The sequence below is a fragment of the Ammodytes marinus genome, assembly GCF_949987685.1.
Source record: "Ammodytes marinus genome assembly, chromosome: 13".
Classification (NCBI taxonomy): domain Eukaryota; kingdom Metazoa; phylum Chordata; class Actinopteri; order Uranoscopiformes; family Ammodytidae; genus Ammodytes; species Ammodytes marinus.
Window position 1 is genome coordinate 13,593,301 of NC_137217.1, and position 21,856 is coordinate 13,615,156.

The window sequence follows — 21,856 nt, forward strand, 5'->3', positions numbered from 1 at the left end:
TTGTTCTGTGATATAATATATGTACTGTATGTGTCTGACTGTTTAGCTAAATGTTATGTTAAAAAATATAGTTTGAAAGTTTTCTTTGTTGAGTTATTCCAAATCATAATCTTTCACTATGTATTCACTTTGTCCTGTGTTTATTTATGAATCCATGTAACTGCATTATAAAGCTACCCATATCGGTCAAACATAATAAAATATAAAAAATAATACTTAAAGTGTGATGCTGATGGCTTATGCCGTGGATATGCTCGGTACATTTCCTTTGGTGTTTGTTGAATTAGAAAACGTGTGAAATGGATGAAAGGTAAGTAATGTGGGCCTATATCTTAATATAAAAGTGCTATGGGGAACATAGTGTGAAACATGTTCTGATTCAGTGTCTACGATGGCCTCTCATCCCTGCAGCTGTTCATGTTGGGATTCATGCAGCCAATGTGTTTGTGAGTCACCATCCCATGAGAGACACTAGGGAGATAGAGAGAGAGAGGGAGGGAGAGATAGGGTGAGGCAGAAGGAGATGCAGAGGAGGCAGGGGGCGGGTGTGTGAGTCATAAGGCCTGACTGGTCGAGGTGATGATCCTTAAGGTGCTATTTCTGGCGCTCCCATCAATTCTCTCTCTGCCCTTGCACCTTTTCTGTGTGTGTGTGTTTGTGTGTGTGAGATGTAAACAATCTCCTTATTGGTTACGGTAAGAGCTCTCAGCCTCACAAAGGCTTATTGTGTTGGAACGCCACTGACAGTTTGGAGCCTTTTATTAATGTAAACCAAATCCTATTATCGTTCACGCTTTCTCAGTGTTTCTCCACAAAGTGAAGAGGACACACTTTATCTTTAAAGAAAACAAATAGGTACCTTACTCAAACATATGCAGTATTGAACTCACCCTGAATTTCAAGTATTTTCCCAAAGAAAAAAATAGTTGAAAAGGCAATACACATTTCCATGACAAATCTGAGAAATGTTCTCTTTAAAAATACTAACGTGCTGAATGGCTCATGTGATAACTGTGTACAGTGTATCGGTGTTAGCTATTATACTGTATGTCAGGGAATTCTATGTGTATACAAATGTATCGGGCTATCATTTACCCTTTAATTTACATTTGATAGTTTAATGATTTTTTTTTAATTAAAAATGAATACAAACTTCACTCATTTTGAGCCGCACATGTTTAAATTTTATTGTGTTCTTTAAAAAATATACATACTGTTCATCAACATGATATAGAATATATATATATATATATATATATATATATACGTATACATACTATATATATACATATATTTATATCCAATCCAACTTCCAATAAGTACAGTTTTTTATTTTTTCATTTACTGGGGAATCCACTGTTACATCAGGAGACACTTAAACTGGGAGACAATCTTTTCAAAGTCCAGATTTAGAGCAGAAAATCGTGGAACCCACAATTGACAGCATGGAACTATACAAGTCAGCACATTGATCGATCACTTATCACTCTGACCACACTGGAGGATTTGTTTATTACAGCTAACAAGCATAGTTGTTCCTTTTGCCACCGGTTTGCATCTTAACAGTGGTTGAGTAAGTTCCTTTAAAATGTCTCAAACATTAAAGCCACTACGAGTAACATGGCACGTTGGCGTCCCCTTTGGACAAAAGCGGTAGTATTTTTACGACGCCCGCTGTCGCAAAGCTGTTTTCTAGCTTGTGCCAGGCGTGCGAGTGTGAACTGAGAAGGGCGCAATATAGTGCATGTCCGTGTGTTGAAAGTGTGAGGACTCTTTTCGGCTCCGTGAGAGTGGTTTTGACACTGCATCAACTAATGCCAGTCAGTGCTACACACACCTGATTGCAATGAGTTGATGCAGCAGCGTCACCTAACTACTCTCTCTCACGGAGCTGAAATATTACATGTCCTCACAGAAAGCGAATGAACGAGAGACGGCAGTTAGTATGGTTATCTGATGATGGTGAAGCAAAGCAAACTTTGTGTTAGTACCAACCGCTCATTACTTTAGGAGTAAACACTGCAGTCTAGTTTCGCTCTCGTGAAATTGTATACACGTTACTTGGCAGCGCCCTCGTCCCGTCTCCCTTTTAGCTTTTCTTCATTGCATTATCTTTTTTTCTTTGATGGTTCAGCCCCGTTATCGGTCATTATGACGACAAACAACTGTCTCAAACAAGGCTCCCGCTCCCCTTCCCTCACCTGGAGGGATAGGCTTCTCAAATCACGTTGCTGCGCCACACTGAAATCTGCGACCATTACGGATATGTGACCATAGAGCCTGCACGAGTGAACCGAAAATCGGACTGGGTGTGCGACCAGACCAAAAGCAGCAATAAAAACTATATAAAAACGTCTTTCTTTGCACTGATGGTCTCGTTTGCTGTTAAAGGTAATTTATGATTATCAGAGGGAACATGAGGCTGTTTAAAAGATATTTAAATGTTACTCGTAGCCGCTTTAACATATTGTTCCTCATAGTTACGGCTACGTGCTTGCATTTCTGAGATCCAATGTTTTCTAAGGGCATCAAATCATTTCTCGAAGTAAAGGTTGAAAGACAGAGGAGTGGAGGTCGTGGGACTCATATTGAAAGGTCAACGTACATGAACATAGGTAGCCAGAATATCAATGAATTGTTTTATACAGTGAGTATTTGAACTTGTTGCTGCATTAGAACAAACAGTTTGGAGGGATCTGAAGTATTGATGCACAGTCAGAGTCTGATCACTGTAATATTTCGAACCAAAAAAGAAAGAAAAAAGGCGTTGAATGTTGTATATGTGTGCAATGAATTCTAAAGATAAACAAACCACATAATAAAGTGGCATGTTCACAATATCTAAAACATTTATGTAAATTATTCATACAAACAAAAAGTTTAAAAAAATACAGTAGAGCATTAGCAGCTGCAAAGCCTGTTGAGTAGGGAAACAATAAAATAAAATCCATGATGCCTCTTCAGTTGCACATATAGTAAGCAAGTTAGTGTGTTACCATTTTTAAAAGATTTGATGTTTAAATATTGCACAAACTCCACAGTGTAACGCATACTGCTTACTATTCAGCCTCGGTCAACATGTCGTTTTTGTGAGCACAGGACATGTTTAATTGTCTCTAAAGTGGTGTGGATACAGACTGACTGGAAACATGCCTGTGTTTGTCACAGGGAGGGGAGAAGGGGAAGTGAAGGTTGTTAGTAAAAAATATAAAAAATATATATTTTCAAAGAGAGAAGAAGGCATGATGGATGCCTTATTTGTATTATCTAGAAAGCAATCTGTTTGATTAAGTGACACTCGATGTTGTTCTGCATGTTATGTCTGGATGAATGTACCTTCCATTCAATCTGTCTAGCCCCGGTCTATTGATTCCTGTCTGAAGATTCACTGAAGGAGACAAGGTCAGAGAAGCCTAATAAGGCAGAGGGAAAATGTCAGTGTGATATCAACCCCTTGAGGTCTGTTCTAATTCCTGTTCATCTCTAATCGGTTCTGATGTGTGTGAACTTTGAGAAAATAATCAATTAAGACGCTTCTCTAAGCATATTGTTGTTTCCAAACAGTGCTAAAAGAAGTATGCTTCAGCAAAACAATGCTGTGCAGATTTGATTAACAGCTCTCATTGTGAGTTCAGTAATGGAATTCCACACAGTACACACACACACACACACACACACATGTAGTCAGTTCTTAGAAACACAATCTCTGATGTCTGTTTAGACACTAGGCATCAGAGAATGGTTGTTGTGTTCTAGGCTACTTTTGATCATTTCAGGGAATAAAATCCAATCACCTCTAACTTCAAACACTGCATCTGTTGCTCTCCACCCTCCAGCGGTAACACAATCCTCTATCACAAAATGAATGTGAATCCCCTTGAAAAAGAAAATCCTTGGCGGACAGTACAATGTTGTTGTTCGGCGGCTGGGTTCTATTGATTCGTTTGTGTGGTTTTGTTTTTCCTGGATAGGGCTTCCAGACTGGAGTGTGCTTTTTTTTATCAGACTACTAAGAATTTCATACTACTGATGATGACTGACTCAAACGAATAAGAAGACCTAAACTTTGCTCAGCTGTAGTAACTATGCACCCATATAACCTTAGAATCAAGCTTAAATGTCAAACACGGCTAATAAAAAAATGAAGAACCAATACTATCAGTCATGTAAGCCGACCTTTCAAAAGAGAAAATGATCATCATAAAGATCCACACATACACACTCACATACACACTCACACACACACACACGTTTTCCGACTAACACACAGTCTGCACACCGTTCAATCCTGCGCGCACACTTCTTCACTTCACTTCATCCGGACTTTTCTGTCAGGTGTCTGACTTGGTGTTCGCTGGCTGGATGTTCTGGACTTTGGAAAGTGTGACTGGCACCTTTCCCTCTCCGGGTGTTGGCGCTCTCATTATGGGGGTACCTGTGACAAAAAGCAGTTCATGCTTGATGGGATATCAATACAAAACAGCATGCGTACAATATAACAGACATTACTACCTACTGTCTGGCAAACATTTAACCTTCATTCCAGAGCATGTCATAATAAACGTGGGGTGGTAGGATGGCCTAGAGGCAACCATGAGGTCGCTGGTTCGATCCCCGGCACCGGATAAGAGATAGTTACTTGTAATTCTAGTGGTGGCTGGTATTGCATCTACAGTGCCCACCATCTCTACCATTGTGTCCTTGAGCAAGGCACTCAACCCCAAACTGCTCAAGAGGTGCTGTACTATGGCTGACCCTGCGCTCTGAACCCCTTCAAAATGTTGGGGGGAAGATGCGAAAAGACGAATTTCAATGTGCCTCGTGTAAATGAACTCATTAAGATAACTCAACACAGCAGATAGAGAGTGAACCCTGCTTACCAACTGCTGTGTGCAGATCTGCCAACCTCTCCTTAAACTTCTGCTGCAGATACAGTTCTTCTTTGGAGTAGCTCTTTGCAAAGGCAGACAGCAGGAGACCCACAGCCACGGAGGTGCCTCCCACACAGAACAGCACGGCACCAGTCAGCTTGCAGACATCCAGTGCGCGGTTGAAACTGACAGCGTGGCTGCTCGAAGCAAAAGACAATCGGATTAAAGCATTGATTTGGAAGTATGACATCGATATGTTTGAAAAAAAATGGCTGTGACCATGAAAAAGGCAAAGGCTATAGTTGCTTGGTGGAGAACCTTTTTCTTCAACCTTTCTTTTCCACTATTTCCAAATGTTCTCAAAGTATAAACTAGATAGGGCCAAAAAACAAAACTGAGCCTTCAGTTGAGGTGTATAATTTAGTTCAATTACTTTGCCAATTGGATTTAGTTATACCAACGGCTTTTACAGGGGCTACTTCTATATACAATCTATGGAATGTTCATTCCACAAAAACAATGAGCTCTCCATTTTGTGTTGGAAGAAAAAATATAACTCTTAACATTATATACACAGACAATATTAAAGATCACATCAACTCCCTCCGATTAATAAACTATAATGTTCCCCTTACCTGTCAACAAAAAGGAGATCATCCTCGCCGAATGCTTCAATCCTAGTTGGAGTGCCATAACCCACCAAAACCACAATGAGGCCTGCAAACAAGATTAGGGAGCCGAACGCGAGACAGACCTGGCAAAGGGGGGGGCGAGGGAGAAGCTTGTTTTCTATATGTAGGACAAATCTAATTCTCTATCTTTCTGCACATACATTATGATATTCAAAACAACAGCAAGATTAATGTGGCTGAGTTTGAGCAAGCTGCTGGCTGACCCTCACCTTCCAGAGTAAAGAGCTCCACCTGCTAGGCGATCTCTGAATCTGAAAATCTTCATCACGTTCCCAGATAGAAGCCGTGCACTCCTCATAGAACTGGAGAAGGGATCACAGAGAATAGTTTTTACTTTCTTTTTTTGACATTTCAGATATGGAATCTGAAACTTACAAGAGATGAAATGATGCTGTGAAGGTGTTGGGTTTGTCATAGAAGAGAATGGTTGATATGTGTAGTAGGGGGCCGTGTGTGTGTGTGTGTGTGTGTGTGTGTGTGTGTGTGTGTGTGTGTGTGTGTGTGTGTGTGTGTGTGTGTGTGTGTGTGTGTGTGTGTGTGTGTGTGTGTGTGTGTGTGTGTGTGTGTGTGTGTGTGTGTGTGTGTGTGTGTGTGTGTGTGTGTGTGTGTGTGTGTGTGTGTGTGTGTGTGTGTGTGTGTGTGTGTGTGTGTGTGTGTGTGTGTGTGTGTGTGTGTGTGTGTGTGTGTGTGTGTGTGTGTGTGTGTGTGTGTGTGTGTGTGAGCCACGCGTTCTACCTGGTGTAGGTAGGAGCGGACTCCATACTGCTGGCAATTCCCGCCGGTTTGAGCTTGCTCACTGTACTCCGACCCACAGATCTCTGGGCAAGAAGTCATCCTTTACATCTGTCTACCTGCTTGACCACACACACACACACACACACACACACACACAAACACACACACACACACACACACACACACACACACAAACACATACACACGCCTGCATGAATGCATGACTGCACAATTGAAACCACCCACACAGTTCGTGGACCAACTCCCTTCAGCATTTTCCCATGCATAACTGTAAGCGGTACATTTATACATTCATACAGACAATCATGTCCCCTCACGCACAGTTCCAGGAGGTTATGTAACATTGCACCGAAGGCATGGGCGCCTCGATACATTGAGATTAATAATGCGTTCACCATGTCTGCAGTTATGAAATAAGGCATGAAATATGACATCAGTTGTTCTCGCTAGATTCATTATTGTGTTGGCTGAGAGTGCTGACATGCACATCATTTTTTCCTCCTACTATTGTGTTTTATGCGTATGGTAAATCATGACATGAAACCCCATTTTATTCCTCTGAAACTTAAAGCGATACATTTATGTGTATTCGTCATCTTAAAAAAGAATGTATCCGAATGTTTGTCTTTTTAATGTAACACAATATATATTTATTTTCCAAATAAAAGATTATACAGTATCTCAAAATGCATGGGATTTTATATGTCCCATCAAATAGTTTATAGGTTATGTAATCATAACACTGCTTTGTAATGAATCAGAAACATAGTAGAAAGTGGTTTGTCCAAACTGACAATATCTTCCAGATGGCTTAGTCAGTGAATAAAACCCGCTATTGTGTTACAGCTGTAAAGCCATTTCTTTGTTTTGCTGCTATCAACAACACTGAGAAAGGTCACATCTAAGACAATAAAACATCCGCTCCAGGGAATGATATTCTACACACACTTTTAATTCCCTCAGTTTCCATTTGAGATCCAGAAGTATTTCACTAGAGTTTAGAGTGGCTATATGCAAACACACACATAACTATTTTTTCAAGTTCTTTGATATGAAAATCAACTATAGCTCTAGTTGGTGATGCCACCTTAGAGACTGTATATAGCAGTGGTAGATCTTTAAAAAGTAAAATAAAGATGTCTCGAAGAAATGTTCTTAGTAGATGTAAAACGTAAACATTGTTTCGGTGTAATTCAAATAGGAAATAGCTAATATGTTGGCATTATATTCTACAGCAACTGTGTTTGATATCTGAACTTCCTTATAGTTGTCGTGGAGGATATGGATGGAATGTGTACTGGAGATAATTGGTCTCTTGTGCATATACACTTGCACTGGACATGAATTCACCCATGACATGATATGAGCGTGCTGAGTGAAATGCTGCATTAATATGAGGCACATGCTGTTCCTTGGTACCGCATGCTAATCCTATTATTGGTTTCATTTGGACCTGCTGAGGACTCATTAACATCTGACTCTGCCCAGATGCTGTGACGTTTCTCTGTCCATATGTGGTTGCATATATTCCAGAAAGTCTAAAAATGCATCATCCAACCAAATAGTAAACCATGTTACCAATATGTAATATTGCTGAGATTAAGCTGCAGTTTCATTTCATTTTATAGAAGCTCCATTCAAACGCTATAAACTTGAGGAGGACACGTATATGTTTGTATATTTAAAAGTGGCACTTTTAATGCATCATATGTTCATTTGTGCCATACAAGTTGCCTCAGTGCTTGTTATCAATGACCTTGACATGATGTGGTCCCAGACAACATCCAAGCAAAACGCAACAGACAAAAAGAAGACTTAGGCCTACAGGGATGTTTATTTGACTGACTTTATACATTAACTACATGTTAGACAGTAGATTAACTATATTTCAATTAAAACGTTGACTGAAATACTATCAAAACCAGCAGTAGAAATATTCAAATTATTGATCATATGAGCGAACAGCTCGCCGATGTAGGCCCATTTGGTGTGACTTTGTAAGGTCGTGTTCCTTCTTATCCAGATGGGTCCTTTCGTATTTTGACCCTTTTAATCGCCTAAAACAAATAATACAAGCAACAGTTATACATCTCAAACTATCGCGACCTAAATCCTACAAGGTTAAGTAAATAAAATCGGAATACGGAAAAGAAAGACGTGACTGACGGCCGGGTAGTAAACCCTGCCTTCAACATGTCCTTTCAGCCGTTGAACCGGGAGCTGGCCGTGGTGCTGAACGCCATTTTTCCCATGCAGCTCGTCTCAGCCAAGCAGGAAAACACACACACACACACACACACACACACACACACACACACACACACACACACACACACACACACACACACACACAGAGACGTAATATGTGACGCCACCAGTCTCCAAAACAGACCTCCCAACCCCCCATGGAACGAAAATAGACACACAGCACGCCCCCCCCCCCAACTCAACTTATAAACGGAGGACTTTGCTAAAATAATTTGGGCCAAATTATGTCCGACGCCTAACCACCTGAGCAAATGCTATCTTTTAAAATCTGCATGTACAAGCACGCGTGGAATTGAAGTTTTATCTCATCTGATAAGGATACCATCGGGCAACACGCTCATATCTATAAAACCGACGAATCCTGGGCAGGGTGACAGCACGAAGTCTGATAGAAAAACGCCTGATTTCGAACATTTTCTATAAACACGTGAAGGCTACTTCCAGATGTGCAATAGTCAGATGATATCGTGTGCATGTATGACACCGTCGCAAGAAATCTATGCAGCACGTCAGCTATGTTTACCCGATATGGGATTTACAAATTATGCATCAAGCTGATCATCTGTATCCCCAAGAAATATTCTTTAAAATCATTCAAATTGTCATTTACCTGTCATTACCAGCTCGGAGAGTGATCGCTCGCTGCTGCTACCTCAGCCGGGTCCCATCACTCTACGGTCACCTCTCTCTCTCTCTCTTTCCCTCTCTCTCTCTCCCTCTCTCTCTCTCTCTCTTTCCGTCGATGATTCAGAGTTTCACGTTGCAGACTGCGCATGCCTCACATCCATGACAATATATGTTTCAATGGCGGATATAAATAACCAGGGAGGAGGGCTGTTGGTAAGGATAGCTGCACAGAGAGACATTCATTCAAAATTCAGCATTATATGGATTATTGAAAGAATGCATTACTGTATGGATAAATGGATTAATAAATATATGGATGGATGGATGGATGGATGGATGGATGGATGGAAAGACTATGAGGATATGGAACATACATATTGTTTCTCGGGGGAACTGGTAATAACAAAGTCAGTGGAAATAAGCCAATGCACAGGTACACTTGAGAACAAAACAACACACTTGCTGGCTCAAAACAGTAAATTACCCTTAGAGGCCGGTTCAAATTATGTCATGCCAGTCACAGACACACATATGAAGGCATACTGTGAGCAACATGAGAGGAGAAACAATACCAAGGTTTGAAGAAAGGCACTTGAGCCATGCATAAAAAAACCCCTCAGCAGGTACACAATAATGCAAAACACACATTCACACACACAGACAAGAAGTCCAGGCACATTCCAGGGCAGTCTATTTTTAGAACAGTGACGTACACAATTGAAGGAAGTGTTAGTCACCATCGCAGTTTAAGGGAAAGGATTGGACGCACCACAACTCAAATGCGTAATTCCTATGGAATAAAGAATGAAAGTGCATCTGCTGTTCAGTTTAACTCATTCTCATGGTTTATTCATTCAGAGTAAGCACATCACAACAAGGAAAAACTTAACATGTTCTCAAGTTTTATGACAGATTAACTGTGACCTCCTGGCACTGTCCATGTGTGCCTTACTGAACTAACATTAAATATGTATGCCTTTTGTTGGAGGTCTAGCACAAGCATTTAACATTTGTGTTAGACTTCCAATGGCTGTTTCAAGAGAGGAAATGTTTGTAACAATTGGTGCCCCAAATGTAAAGCTGACCAATGGTCCTTACCACTAGGGGCGCTAAAGCTAGTTAACCTGTAAAATAATACAGTTACCAGGTAACAGGTAGTCCTATATCTAAAACACAGCAAGCCCTGTGATCCAGCCACGTAATGTTGCCTACTTTAACATTCTGTGAATAAGGTATCCGTCAGCGGTCTGTCCACTGTGGTCAGAGGTCAGACCAACCACACTAAAGGCCAGGACACACCAGTCCGACTACCCGAAAATGGAGACTGCCGATTCAGGGAGCTCCAGTCTTCCCGTTGCGGCCGAAAAAGTGCAAAGAACACACCAAACCGACTGCTGACTTTCCGTACGCTCTGCGCTTGCGCGGGACGTAATGTCTCCATAACAGCAGGTGGCGCTAATCTGTATTGTGGCCCGAAAAAATACGGAAGCCGGAAATGATGGGACGGCTCTCTAGACCATAAACATAGATAGAAATACGTATTTATATTTATGGACCATAAAGAGCACCATTTTTAGCAGAGAGTGTCGAGCATGGTGTCGAGCAGTCAACAAGGGTTGATGCATGTGAGTACTCGCTGAAAGAAACAAACAAACACATTAAAACGATGGCTAACTGTTGTTAGCTGTTTGTGCTACCCGCCTCACTTCCGGGCTTCACTGATTCGCTAGCCCTCCACAAATCAAATTGCTCCAACTGAAAGACTGCCCGCCGCCGATTGAACATGTTAAAAGAAAGAAGCCCGACGACATCTACGACGACCGATTTCATGGCACACACCAAACAGATTCATGTCCCCGCCCCCTCCCGACTCTACGACGGCGATTATCGGGCCGGTGTGTCCTGGCCTTAAGAGTGCTAAAGCTAGTGGTACGGACCATGGACATATAAAGAAATGGACACTGTATTGAAACATGGCGCCCATTCATTCCTATGAAAGCTGCTCATAGGTGCAGAGAAGCAACAAGGAAGTATAATCCGGAAATTCCATGCGGCCCAAAGCATTACGTAGCATGGACGTAGCGGCATTATGGACCTATCAAGAAAGAGGGCGGCAAGCGTAGCGGACTGGAGGCGGGTGTCTCGTTCTGTAGCATCTAGCCTGGCGAAAACAAACTGAAAGCCGTTAAAAGCCGTTGGGCTAATAAAACGCTTGAGGTGGCGTTTTGAAATGAGAAAACAATAGTATATGGTTTATAGATAAGTCTGAGCCTATGATTGATATCCAGAAAAAATTTGCAGAGACACAATCTTGTTCGCTGCTTGTACTGTGTGGACAGGGACATCTGCCTACGGGCCGCATGAAAATAAGCTCCACCCCTTACCATGCAATACCAATGGGTTGGCCACATGTCCATGCTGGCTGCTCGGAGAAGGCAGCATCCTGGGGGCCTGGTACGGACCAATTAGCATGGTCCCTAACACAGCGACTACTGGTCATTACCACTAGGGACTACTAGTCATTACCACTAGGGGCTACTGGTCATTACCACTAGAGACCACTGGTCATTACCACTAGGGGCGCTAAAGCTAGTGGTACAGACCAGACAGCAACCATGGACTTAAACACAGACCACGGTGGTCCTTGACGTGGTCCGGAAGTGTTGCTCTGGTTCTTATCCTCCGAACACCTCTGTTTTATCTCCCCTTTTCCTTTCTCTCTCCTTCGGTTTTGCATGAGACTCTTTGTTTTTAATGAGGAAAATAAAATAAAACCTATGCTCATAAATTGATCGTAGACTATGATCAAATGTCAAAGTATATTTTATTTATGTCAGCAATGGCAGGCATTCTCCATGTCTGGAGTTTAATGAATGAAGTTGATCAAACATTTTAAAATGAACACGTGTTCCTCGTTTTTTGTTGAAACAACTCCTTTCCCCTGTTAGGCTATAAACAGATCAGAGAGTGCTACACTAAACAATAAATGCAGAATTGATAGGTTAAAAGCGTTGCCATTACAGCCATGTTCAGAGATGAAGAAAAAGTGGGACAGATTAAGGAGAGCGCCCCCAGTGGTAGCCTAATGACCAGTGGTCCCTAGTGGTAATGACCAATTGTAGCCTATGTGGTCGATGACTGGTCCGTACCACTAGTTCCAGCGCCCCCTGGTGGTGACGGCACACAGCAGAGCCACAGTCCACTGAATTGTGTACAGACCACTGAATCGGCTACAACCCCTGCTGTTTTATTTGCTGATCAACTCTATTTTTATTTAACACTATTTTTACAAGTCATATTTTTACCTTAATAGGCCTACATAATGGCAGTTTAAAAATCCATGTTTTTGCAGTGCACTCCTCTCCCCCTCCATTCCTCTCACTTTCGCATTAAGGCAACTTCACCTAAGTTTGACCTAGCAGTGATTCCATAGTATTGCGCAACATGTCGGTAGACTAGCTGAGTTCACGTAAAGTTGTGATGAACATATTATGGATCTATGGACAGATATTTCCTTCAACTGCCTGTCACGGAAGTTCGCCAACTTCACCGGGGATTAAATGCACGTTCTTGGTGGATGCTTTTTTTTCATCTCGTTTCCTCACGTAGGCCTATGCCTGGATTCATAATGATATTAGGCCTTCTGACCCGCGGACGACTTTCAACTCCTTCTGGTAAGCTACTCTGTGGATACATTTTCTCTATCTCTCAATTTTCTCTTTTTCTCGCTTCTTCTTTGCTGATGCGTGACTTAATGTTGTGAAGCTGCGCTGCGCTGGTTAGTATTTTGGCCCACCACGTGAGACGTGACTGTCAATTTTCAAGTTAGATGTCAAATTTCAGTGTTGTGTCAATGTTGTATTGTTTTGTTTGGTTTTCAATGTTGGTGTGGGCATACAGTGTTAAGTTGAGTGTTATGTCAACGTTGCCCACCAGACTTGCCGCTATGACCATGTGACTATGCCCGAATGCATTTAGGCTACCATTCAAGCAGGCCGCTCAACCAACCGGGACATGGTAGCCTATTTCAAGAAAAACCGTTTTGCGGTATACCGTTACATCCCTACTGCACACACACACACACACACACACACACACACACACACGCACACACACACACACACACACACACACACACACACACACACACACACACACACACATACATGAATACGGTTTACGAGACCGATTTTTTTTTTCAGACGTGGTGGTGGTTTACGGAACCACACCTAACTAAGCATCCGGGGAGCATCTGGGGAACATAAAAAATATATCAAAAATTTTCATTTGACCTGCAGAACACTAATCTGACTTCAAAATAATCATTTCTCCTTTAGAAAAATATGTGACTTTTCACAGGCTTACGGGGACAGACTCAGTGGTGGTTTGTGAGACCAACATGGTTTATGAGACCGGTTTACATGTAACACACACACACAAACCTGGTCATGGTTTGTGAGACCAATATGGTTTAAGAGACCGGTTTACATGTAACACACACACAAACCTGGTCATGGTTTGTGAGACCAATGTGGTTTAAGAGACCGGTTTACATGTAACACACACACACACAAACCTGGTCATGGTTTGTGAGACCAATATGGTTTAAGAGACCGGTTTACACACAACACACACACACACAAACCTGGTCATGGTTTGTGAGACCAATATGGTTTAAGAGACCGGTTTACATGTAACACACACACACAAACCTGGTCATGGTTTGTGAGACCAATATGGTTTAAGAGACCGGTTTACATGTAACACACACACACAAACCTGGTCATGGTTTGTGAGACCAATATGGTTTAAGAGACCGGTTTACATGTAACACACACACAAACCTGGTCATGGTTTGTGAGACCAACATGGTTTATGAGACCGGTTTACATGTAACACACACACACAAACCTGGTCATGGTTTGTGAGACTAGGGCTGGGCGATATATCGAATATATTCGATGTATCGCGAGATGTGCTCCAGGGGATGTATAAAATGACCCTATCGCGACCATCGAATACAAATTGGCACGTAATGTGTTTTTTTTAGCCGCCGCCGCCACCGGCAAGCTCGCTGGTGTTTGCTTCTCTCGCTCTTTCCTGTGGCTCTCTGCCTCAGACTACGGTTGCGTTCCGAATCACATACTCTTTCTTTTTTCTATTCTACATACTACATCCGACGATAAAAAGAATCTAGTTAGGATGCAGTAGACATACTATTGGGACATACTTTTCTCTCTTATTTCATCATAACATTGCGCCTTGATCTTGCCTCTTGCTTTTTTATCCGTCGCATCCCCGTTTGTTTTCATAACATGGACCTATAGGCTTCGTCGATGTTACGTCACTTCACGTGCGCACTGGATTGTGGGTCAGAATCGCCCAAATAGGATGCACTTTTCAACACTAACAATCTTGGCCGCATGAAGTAGACCATCCGGGTATTCTAACCATCCTAAATCTGGCCACAAGAATCGGGACATCCTAAATCTTTTTTCTACATACTATATAGTAGAAAGTATGCGATTCGGAACGCAACCTACATGCATTGGCAACTCACTCACTCCCCCCTCCCAACCAGAGTCTCCTGGGCGCGCACCTGTGACGTAGTCTGTGCCTTTTGAGTGTTTACTTTAATCGCCATGTGAAAACAACGACGAGAGGGGGAGAAAAAAAGACGAGGGCTCTCGTGCTCTTATGACAGCCGAACGAGCGGGTGGAGGGGGCGCGAAAGACGGCGATGGTGGCCGTCGTTCATAGCATGGACCTTTTTTGTAGACGGGCGCTTGACAGCATAAGCGGCCGCTGTACAGAGCCTGGTCCTTATGAGAGGAAGGCGAACGAGCGCCGGGGGAGTTTTTGGTCCAACGTCACACAACCACGGCATCCCATTTATTACGGGCAGCCTCTTATAATAGGTCCATGTCAGCACCAAGGGAGGTGCACACCGTGTATTAACTAAAAGTCTATGTAAAGTAGGCTACATTTGCGAGTATTTTTTATAAAATAAAACAGTGTTTTATTGATAATGCAGGAGGGCTAGATCAATAGGTATGAATAGCATCCAGGAATGGTGCATCGGTTAGAATGCAAGGAATGATGATGATGAGACTTTGCTTTCTTTAGACTATAGGCTATTATTCTCAGCCATATTTATTTAAATCCTCTGATTGTCTTCCAGTTTTATTTTCATTAACTAAATACAGGAGAATTAAACAATAAGGCAGGTAACAGAGGGACGATGAGCCACCTGCTGTTTGCGCTTGCATGAATCTCTCTCTCGGACTAACTGGCAGAAAACGAAACTTAACTTACACTATAGACTGGGAGCAACTGCTCTTAAAGCGACAGTAACCATTATACATGTCAGAGCCTTTTATACACATAGACTACTATTATGGAGCAAAACCTGTTCTGCATTTAAAGTGTGGCTGCTATCTTCAGGGGGTTAGTGGTGATAAACAATTAGTAAGTGGTTGTAATGAGTCATAATTAGTGTTCTCAGTTTACAGATTAACAGAAGATGGAAAAAACTGTGTCCAAATAAGATAATGCTGGATCCATTGTATGGGAGTGGAAGGATGTGGAATAATCAATACAATGTGCAAACTCTTTGCCATGTGCAAGTTTCAAATTGTTCCAATAGAAAGCACTAAAGAATATAAACATGTTTCATGTAGCCTAATGCAGACACATTTTGCAGGGACTATTTAAATCATATTACTGGTGTGATGTTATGCAAAAAATTAATTAAATTGAGCATTTAGGATGTGCTCTAGAGGAGATTTGAAATATATCGAGATATATATCGTGTATCGAGATATAGTAAAAAAATATCGAGACATTGATTTTTGCCCATATCGCCCAGCCCTATGTGAGACCAATATGGTTTAAGAGACCGGTTTACATGTAACACACACACAAACCTGGTCATGGTTTGTGAGACCAATGTGGTTTAAGAGACCGGTTTACATGTAACACACACACACACAAACCTGGTCATGGTTTGTGAGACCAATATGGTTTAAGAGACCGGTTTACACACAACACACACACACACAAACCTGGTCATGGTTTGTGAGACCAATATGGTTTAAGAGACCGGTTTACATGTAACACACACACACAAACCTGGTCATGGTTTGTGAGACCAATATGGTTTAAGAGACCGGTTTACATGTAACACACACACACAAACCTGGTCATGGTTTGTGAGACCAATATGGTTTAAGAGACCGGTTTACATGTAACACACACACAAACCTGGTCATGGTTTGTGAGACCAACATGGTTTATGAGACCGGTTTACATGTAACACACACACAAACCTGGTCATGGTTTGTGAGACCAATATGGTTTAAGAGACCGGTTTACACACAACACACACACACACAAACCTGGTCATGGTTTAGGAGGACCGATAAACATTACAAGGCCGGTTAAAGCTGTCATCATGCTCAACATGAGGCCATAGACTAACTATGCACAAGCAACCCGTGAAATCTCGTTAAGCCACAATAGCGGGCCACTTTTATGAATAGAAATATGTAAAACTGCACCTACATTTAATCAGGTTTGAAAATGTTCATATTAAACTGGGCAAACAGTTGCTTTTACATACAAATCCAACAAATATAAATTAACACTGAAACCAATTTGGAGCGAAGATTCTGGCCATATATGTATCTCTTTGACCAGGCTAAATGTAAAGGATAAACTTATTCTGTTGCCTGATTGGCTCAGTCAGCTGTCACTCCGATCTGAAATCAAGGTGTTTAACAGTTATTCCAGTTATTCTTCTGTGTAATGCTTTATTTTATGAGCCTGTTTTAAGGTACCACATAAAAGACTGCATTGTCATTTAGTTAAATAGTTATTTTTTATTCATTTAACCTAAACCATTTATAATTAACTTAATTATAATTAGATTAAGATGAAATGATATAAATTATAATAATTTATGTGATAATCTGTTCATATTGCAGGCTATATTTATACAATTGATTATGATGATGGCAGATGACGTTGCAAATGTGTGTCAAATAAATTAACGTTGTACTTATAACTATATCAAGGTCAGTTGGCAGAAAATACATCTGCTGTATGAAATGAACTGCCCCTTGACTTACGGTTTAAACTAGCAAGGCATTGTGGGAAAATCGACCGTCTTTTCCATTTTTACATCAGTAAATTTGTGTTCGATCTCTGGGTCTACTTCTGAAAGCTGTGGGCTGGCACTTAACAGAATTACTTACACCTGGCTTGACAAAGTGGCTCCTTTTCATCCTGGATTGGTGTTTATTCAACTGACTAATCCAAAGTGCCCAGACTAGACTTTGTCAAGGCTGGCTTTATCAATCATCCTGGATATCTTAATTCCACTTTTATGCAATAGGCCCCAGGACATGGTATAGGAGGACTGATAGACCTTACAAGGCCTGTTTACAAATAACACACAAACACAAACCAGGTCATGTTATAGGAGGACTGAGACCTTACAAGGCCTGTTTACTAAAACAACAAACAGGTTAATCAAACATTTTAAGAACGTTGTGATAAAACTCTAATACTTAACTAGGATTGCAAAGGGGTGGAAAGTTGAAACTTTCGCTCGGGATATTCAAAATTGGAAATTATAGGAATTAACTAAATGGTGGTAATTTCATATCCAAACATAAATCTAAACATTTAAACACTATGTTGTCATAGGCAGACATCCATGCAAAATAATACAATTAAAAAACATTACATTTGAACAGATTTATTTGTCCAAGCTTTTTATTGGCCCGCAGCCGATTTTAAAAATATAATGTAATATGGCCCTTAAAAAATATATATATATATATTGTCCCCAAATATATTTAAAATCACAGTTTAAGCCTCTGTAAACCTGGTCTAGTAAAAATCAATATATGATATCAAATTGGGTGTCTCAATAAACTTTAAAAAAATCTGATTAAAAATGAAATGTTCATGAATATTTTAAAACTTAGTTATATATATTATATATATATATATATATATATATTTTTTTTGCATTTCTTAGTTAATCCACAAGTGCAGAGGTGTCAAACTGATTGATTGGCCCGTGGCACATTTAAAAAATATAATGTAATATGGCCCTTTTAATTTTTAAATAATTTAAATGCACTCATTCTATTACAGAGAAATATGTCCCATAAAAGAAAAAGAGCACCAAGCCCATCCCAGAGGACCCTGCATAATATTTTATTTTAAATTAATATTATCATGGAAAATCCATGTGTCCTTCTCCAATAGCTTCTAATTCATCTGACAGTGTCACCATTTTTTTTCTTACAAAATTCTTCAGATTAAGCCTCTTCATTTCCCTCTCCAAGTGCACCAGATTCATGCATTTCATTTTAAAAACTTAAAAAAAATCTCCCGGGGGGGCATATCTCCGGACCCCTCTAGGAGGGTCAGGATCTCGGCTGACTACTATTTTCACCCAGCTGGACATTGGACGCAAAAGCAGAAAACATTGGGTGTATTGGGTTGCTTTAAATTTAGTAAATTCCTATTTATTCCCGTTAATTCCCATGAATTCCTGTTAATTCCCATGGAAAGTTTCCAACTTTGAAAATTCCCGGAATTTTGCAACCCTAATGGGTTGCAAACCCAAACTACACTCAAACATAACAAACTTTTATAACTATACATAGGGTTTCACACTGGGAAACTTATTTTCACTCGGGGCTCCCGGTCAAACCATAACTAATCTGATCTAATTTAAAACCCATAAGGACCCACGGTGACATCCAGTCCCTATAAGTAGACACATTAAAGATCAGAGAAAGTTTGCCTCTTAAAAGTAAGCCCCTTGTTCCTTACGTAGTCCCTGATATTCTGGTAGGATCGGTTTTTAAGTGCTGGCTCGGATTCTTTACAGAGTAAACACTCTCTCTTGGAAGCCAAATGTCCTTTACTTATATGGCCTTTGAAATGTCTAAGGACAGCCTTATTTTCGAACTTCGTCCATGGTGTCCTTTGCTTGTTCGTGCTTTTGTGTCCTGAAAAACAAAAAATAATTACATAATTTTTAGTATGGCTGACAAATCAAATCAAAGACTAAACATGAGAGTTAATGGGAGTTTTGTTTGTCACTCACAGAGTAAGAGTCAAAATTATGACGTACTTCCTGTACGAGTTAGCTGTTATTCCGTAAAACTGTTTCCACTGCAAAAGGTTGTATGTTTCGTTTGTCAATATTTTGACTTTTCAACCTACTCCCACGCTTGAACCTTTTAGCGATATTTCGAGCGTTTACGATTAATTTTTTTCATGTGCAAATTGAACCTGCAAACCCAAAATCTCTCTTTGTTTGTCCTTACATGTTGATCTGATGAAGAACTTCTCTATCGGCCTTGAAACTCCCAAAGGTTATACACTGAATATTATAAACTTGATACGTTTTAAAATCTAAATTGATCATACCATTATGAACAGGAAGGAGTCCGTCTGCTTCCATGTTTACGTCTGAAAAATATGGAACAGCAAAGATGCATATTATTAAAAAGTATCTGTTGTAATGGTAGATGCAATATATTGAGAACATTATTTACCGTTTGTTATTTTTTTTTCACTGTACATATGTTAATACATTATTGACAACAAGAAACCTTGCAAAACAATTTTTTTGATTAAACTGTACATTTTACATTGAACTCTAATCATTCTCTGTCTGAATCAATCTGATTCTCTGATCAGATCACACTTATATCGAGCCATTAACATATAGGTTGTATATGATTCTGCCTCGAAACTTCTAGGTGTTGGCCGTGTTGGGTTTTAGTTTAAAAAGATCTTTCACAAAGAAGGAAATGTAAGATTGACCTGAACCTTGAAACCCTTTAACCAAACGCTCAGAGATTCAGCACCGTCAGGGAAATTAATACTACATTGCCAACAGTTAAAACTAGGGATGCACCAGAATTTCAGCCACCGAAAATGGCTTAATAAATAATTTTCGGTTTTGGCCGAAAATAAGTTACTGAAAAATGTAATATGAAATGACAATTAAAAGAGTTGCGTGCTTGTAAACAAGTAAATGGCAGTAAAGAGACGTAACTGTGTATGTGAGTTCACGTCTGTTCGTGAGCGTGCTGCAGGTGCAGTTCTGTAAGGTGCATGACAATTTCAGTCCAGTGAGGGAGTTTTTTTTCAAACGAAGCGAAGCAGCGATTCATCTGGTGAAACCTAGGTTGAAACTCTGACGGTGGGTAACAGTCACAGTGACTGGTTTGACGGCTAAAATTATAACTGGGGATATCCTGTCCATTAGCATTGCTGAGGGGAAAGGCTTCCACAATCTGATTGCATTTCTCGAGTACCATGTTGGCAAACTGACTGCGTGACTAGAGAATATGTCCAGTGAGCTACCCTCCTCCGTTAGTTTCAGTCTACAGCCGAAAAAGTTACAATGACCACCACCGCATGGACATCGTTTAAATAAAGCCTCTATTTTCTATGATCATTAGGGCTTTGATGCAAATTCTGAAGTCTGAACATTACCGTGGCAGCTGTGGTGCAAATTCTTTTCCAGCAAACAGCAGTGCAATTGTTTTTTTTTAATTTAATAAAAAGGCAATAAGTCAATCTTTTTGTAGATTCATACCTCTTAAACGTCAATGTACAAGTCAATGAGGGGTTTACTATCACAATTCTAGTAAAATCTTAATTTTACCCTTAGATTCGAAGGTTTTACTGTTTATTTATTTAGGGTTGCTATTGAATTGTAGGCTATGTTTGAGGAGCACATTTGGGAGTTTAATTTATGCAATGTTGAAATAATTGGCAAATTAAATTAAAAAGCTGCAAAAGCCTCTTTCGGTTTCGTCCAAGAATCTTCTATTTTGGTGCATCCCTAGTTAAAACTCAGATATGCGATTTACCAGGTGAGCTATGAGAACTGTCATCATCCCAGATGTTTTTTTTTAAGTAAATTCATTGTGCTCTGGCTCGGCTGATGGTCTCATAGGGTGGTTAGAGCACTACCCCAGGTAGCTACTCTATAGGTATAATCAGGCCCACATGTACACCAGACCCATGCTAAACAGGGGTCTGGCAAATGCGATTCCACTTTAACTGTATGTACCCCTTGTCTGTGAGGCTGCGCTTGTTAGTCTATGTGTGATTTATACGATGATTAAAGACCCACTCAGATGAAAATTATGTTTTTCTTGCTGTACACATTTTTCTGGATACTATTGGCCGCAAGCTCTGCCACGCATCGCCCACTGCGCCATGCCTTGCAGGCCAGATGTAAAGAGGAAGATGGTGAAAGAGGTTTGTGTGATAGCAGGTTGTAATGTTAAAGTTACAGTAACAGTTGGTTACAGTAAGATTTAAGAGGTGGGTGATACAAATCTCTCCCGGTAGACGCATTTCTACCGTCAACAGTATGATACCGTCGTACTGTGCAGCCCTAGTATAGACTATGTGTACCAACATGCTAGATCTCATTCAAAATACATACCGTTCAGTTCACGAGGACAATCTACCGCTGCTATGATATCATGAACGGTTTGTTTCTCCTCACTCTCATCTTCATCATCATCTTTATCTTCTTCATCATCATCATCATCATCATCATCATCATCGTCATCTGTGCACTCTGGACAA

General features: G+C 40.6%; 1 protein-coding gene across 1 annotated transcript; it reads right to left on the reverse strand.

The window, feature by feature from the left end:
• Positions 1–4,331: 4,331 nt before the first annotated feature.
• nrsn1 (neurensin 1) lies at positions 4,332–6,397 on the reverse strand (the record flags this gene model as incomplete). The annotated part of the gene is made up of 5 exons (XM_080040049.1): positions 4,332–4,435; positions 4,881–5,068; positions 5,507–5,625; positions 5,773–5,865; positions 6,299–6,397. The coding sequence occupies 5 exons, from the start codon at positions 6,395–6,397 to the stop codon at positions 4,332–4,334; spliced, it is 603 nt and encodes a 200-aa protein (XP_079896175.1).
• Between the last annotated feature and the right edge of the window lie 15,459 nt (positions 6,398–21,856).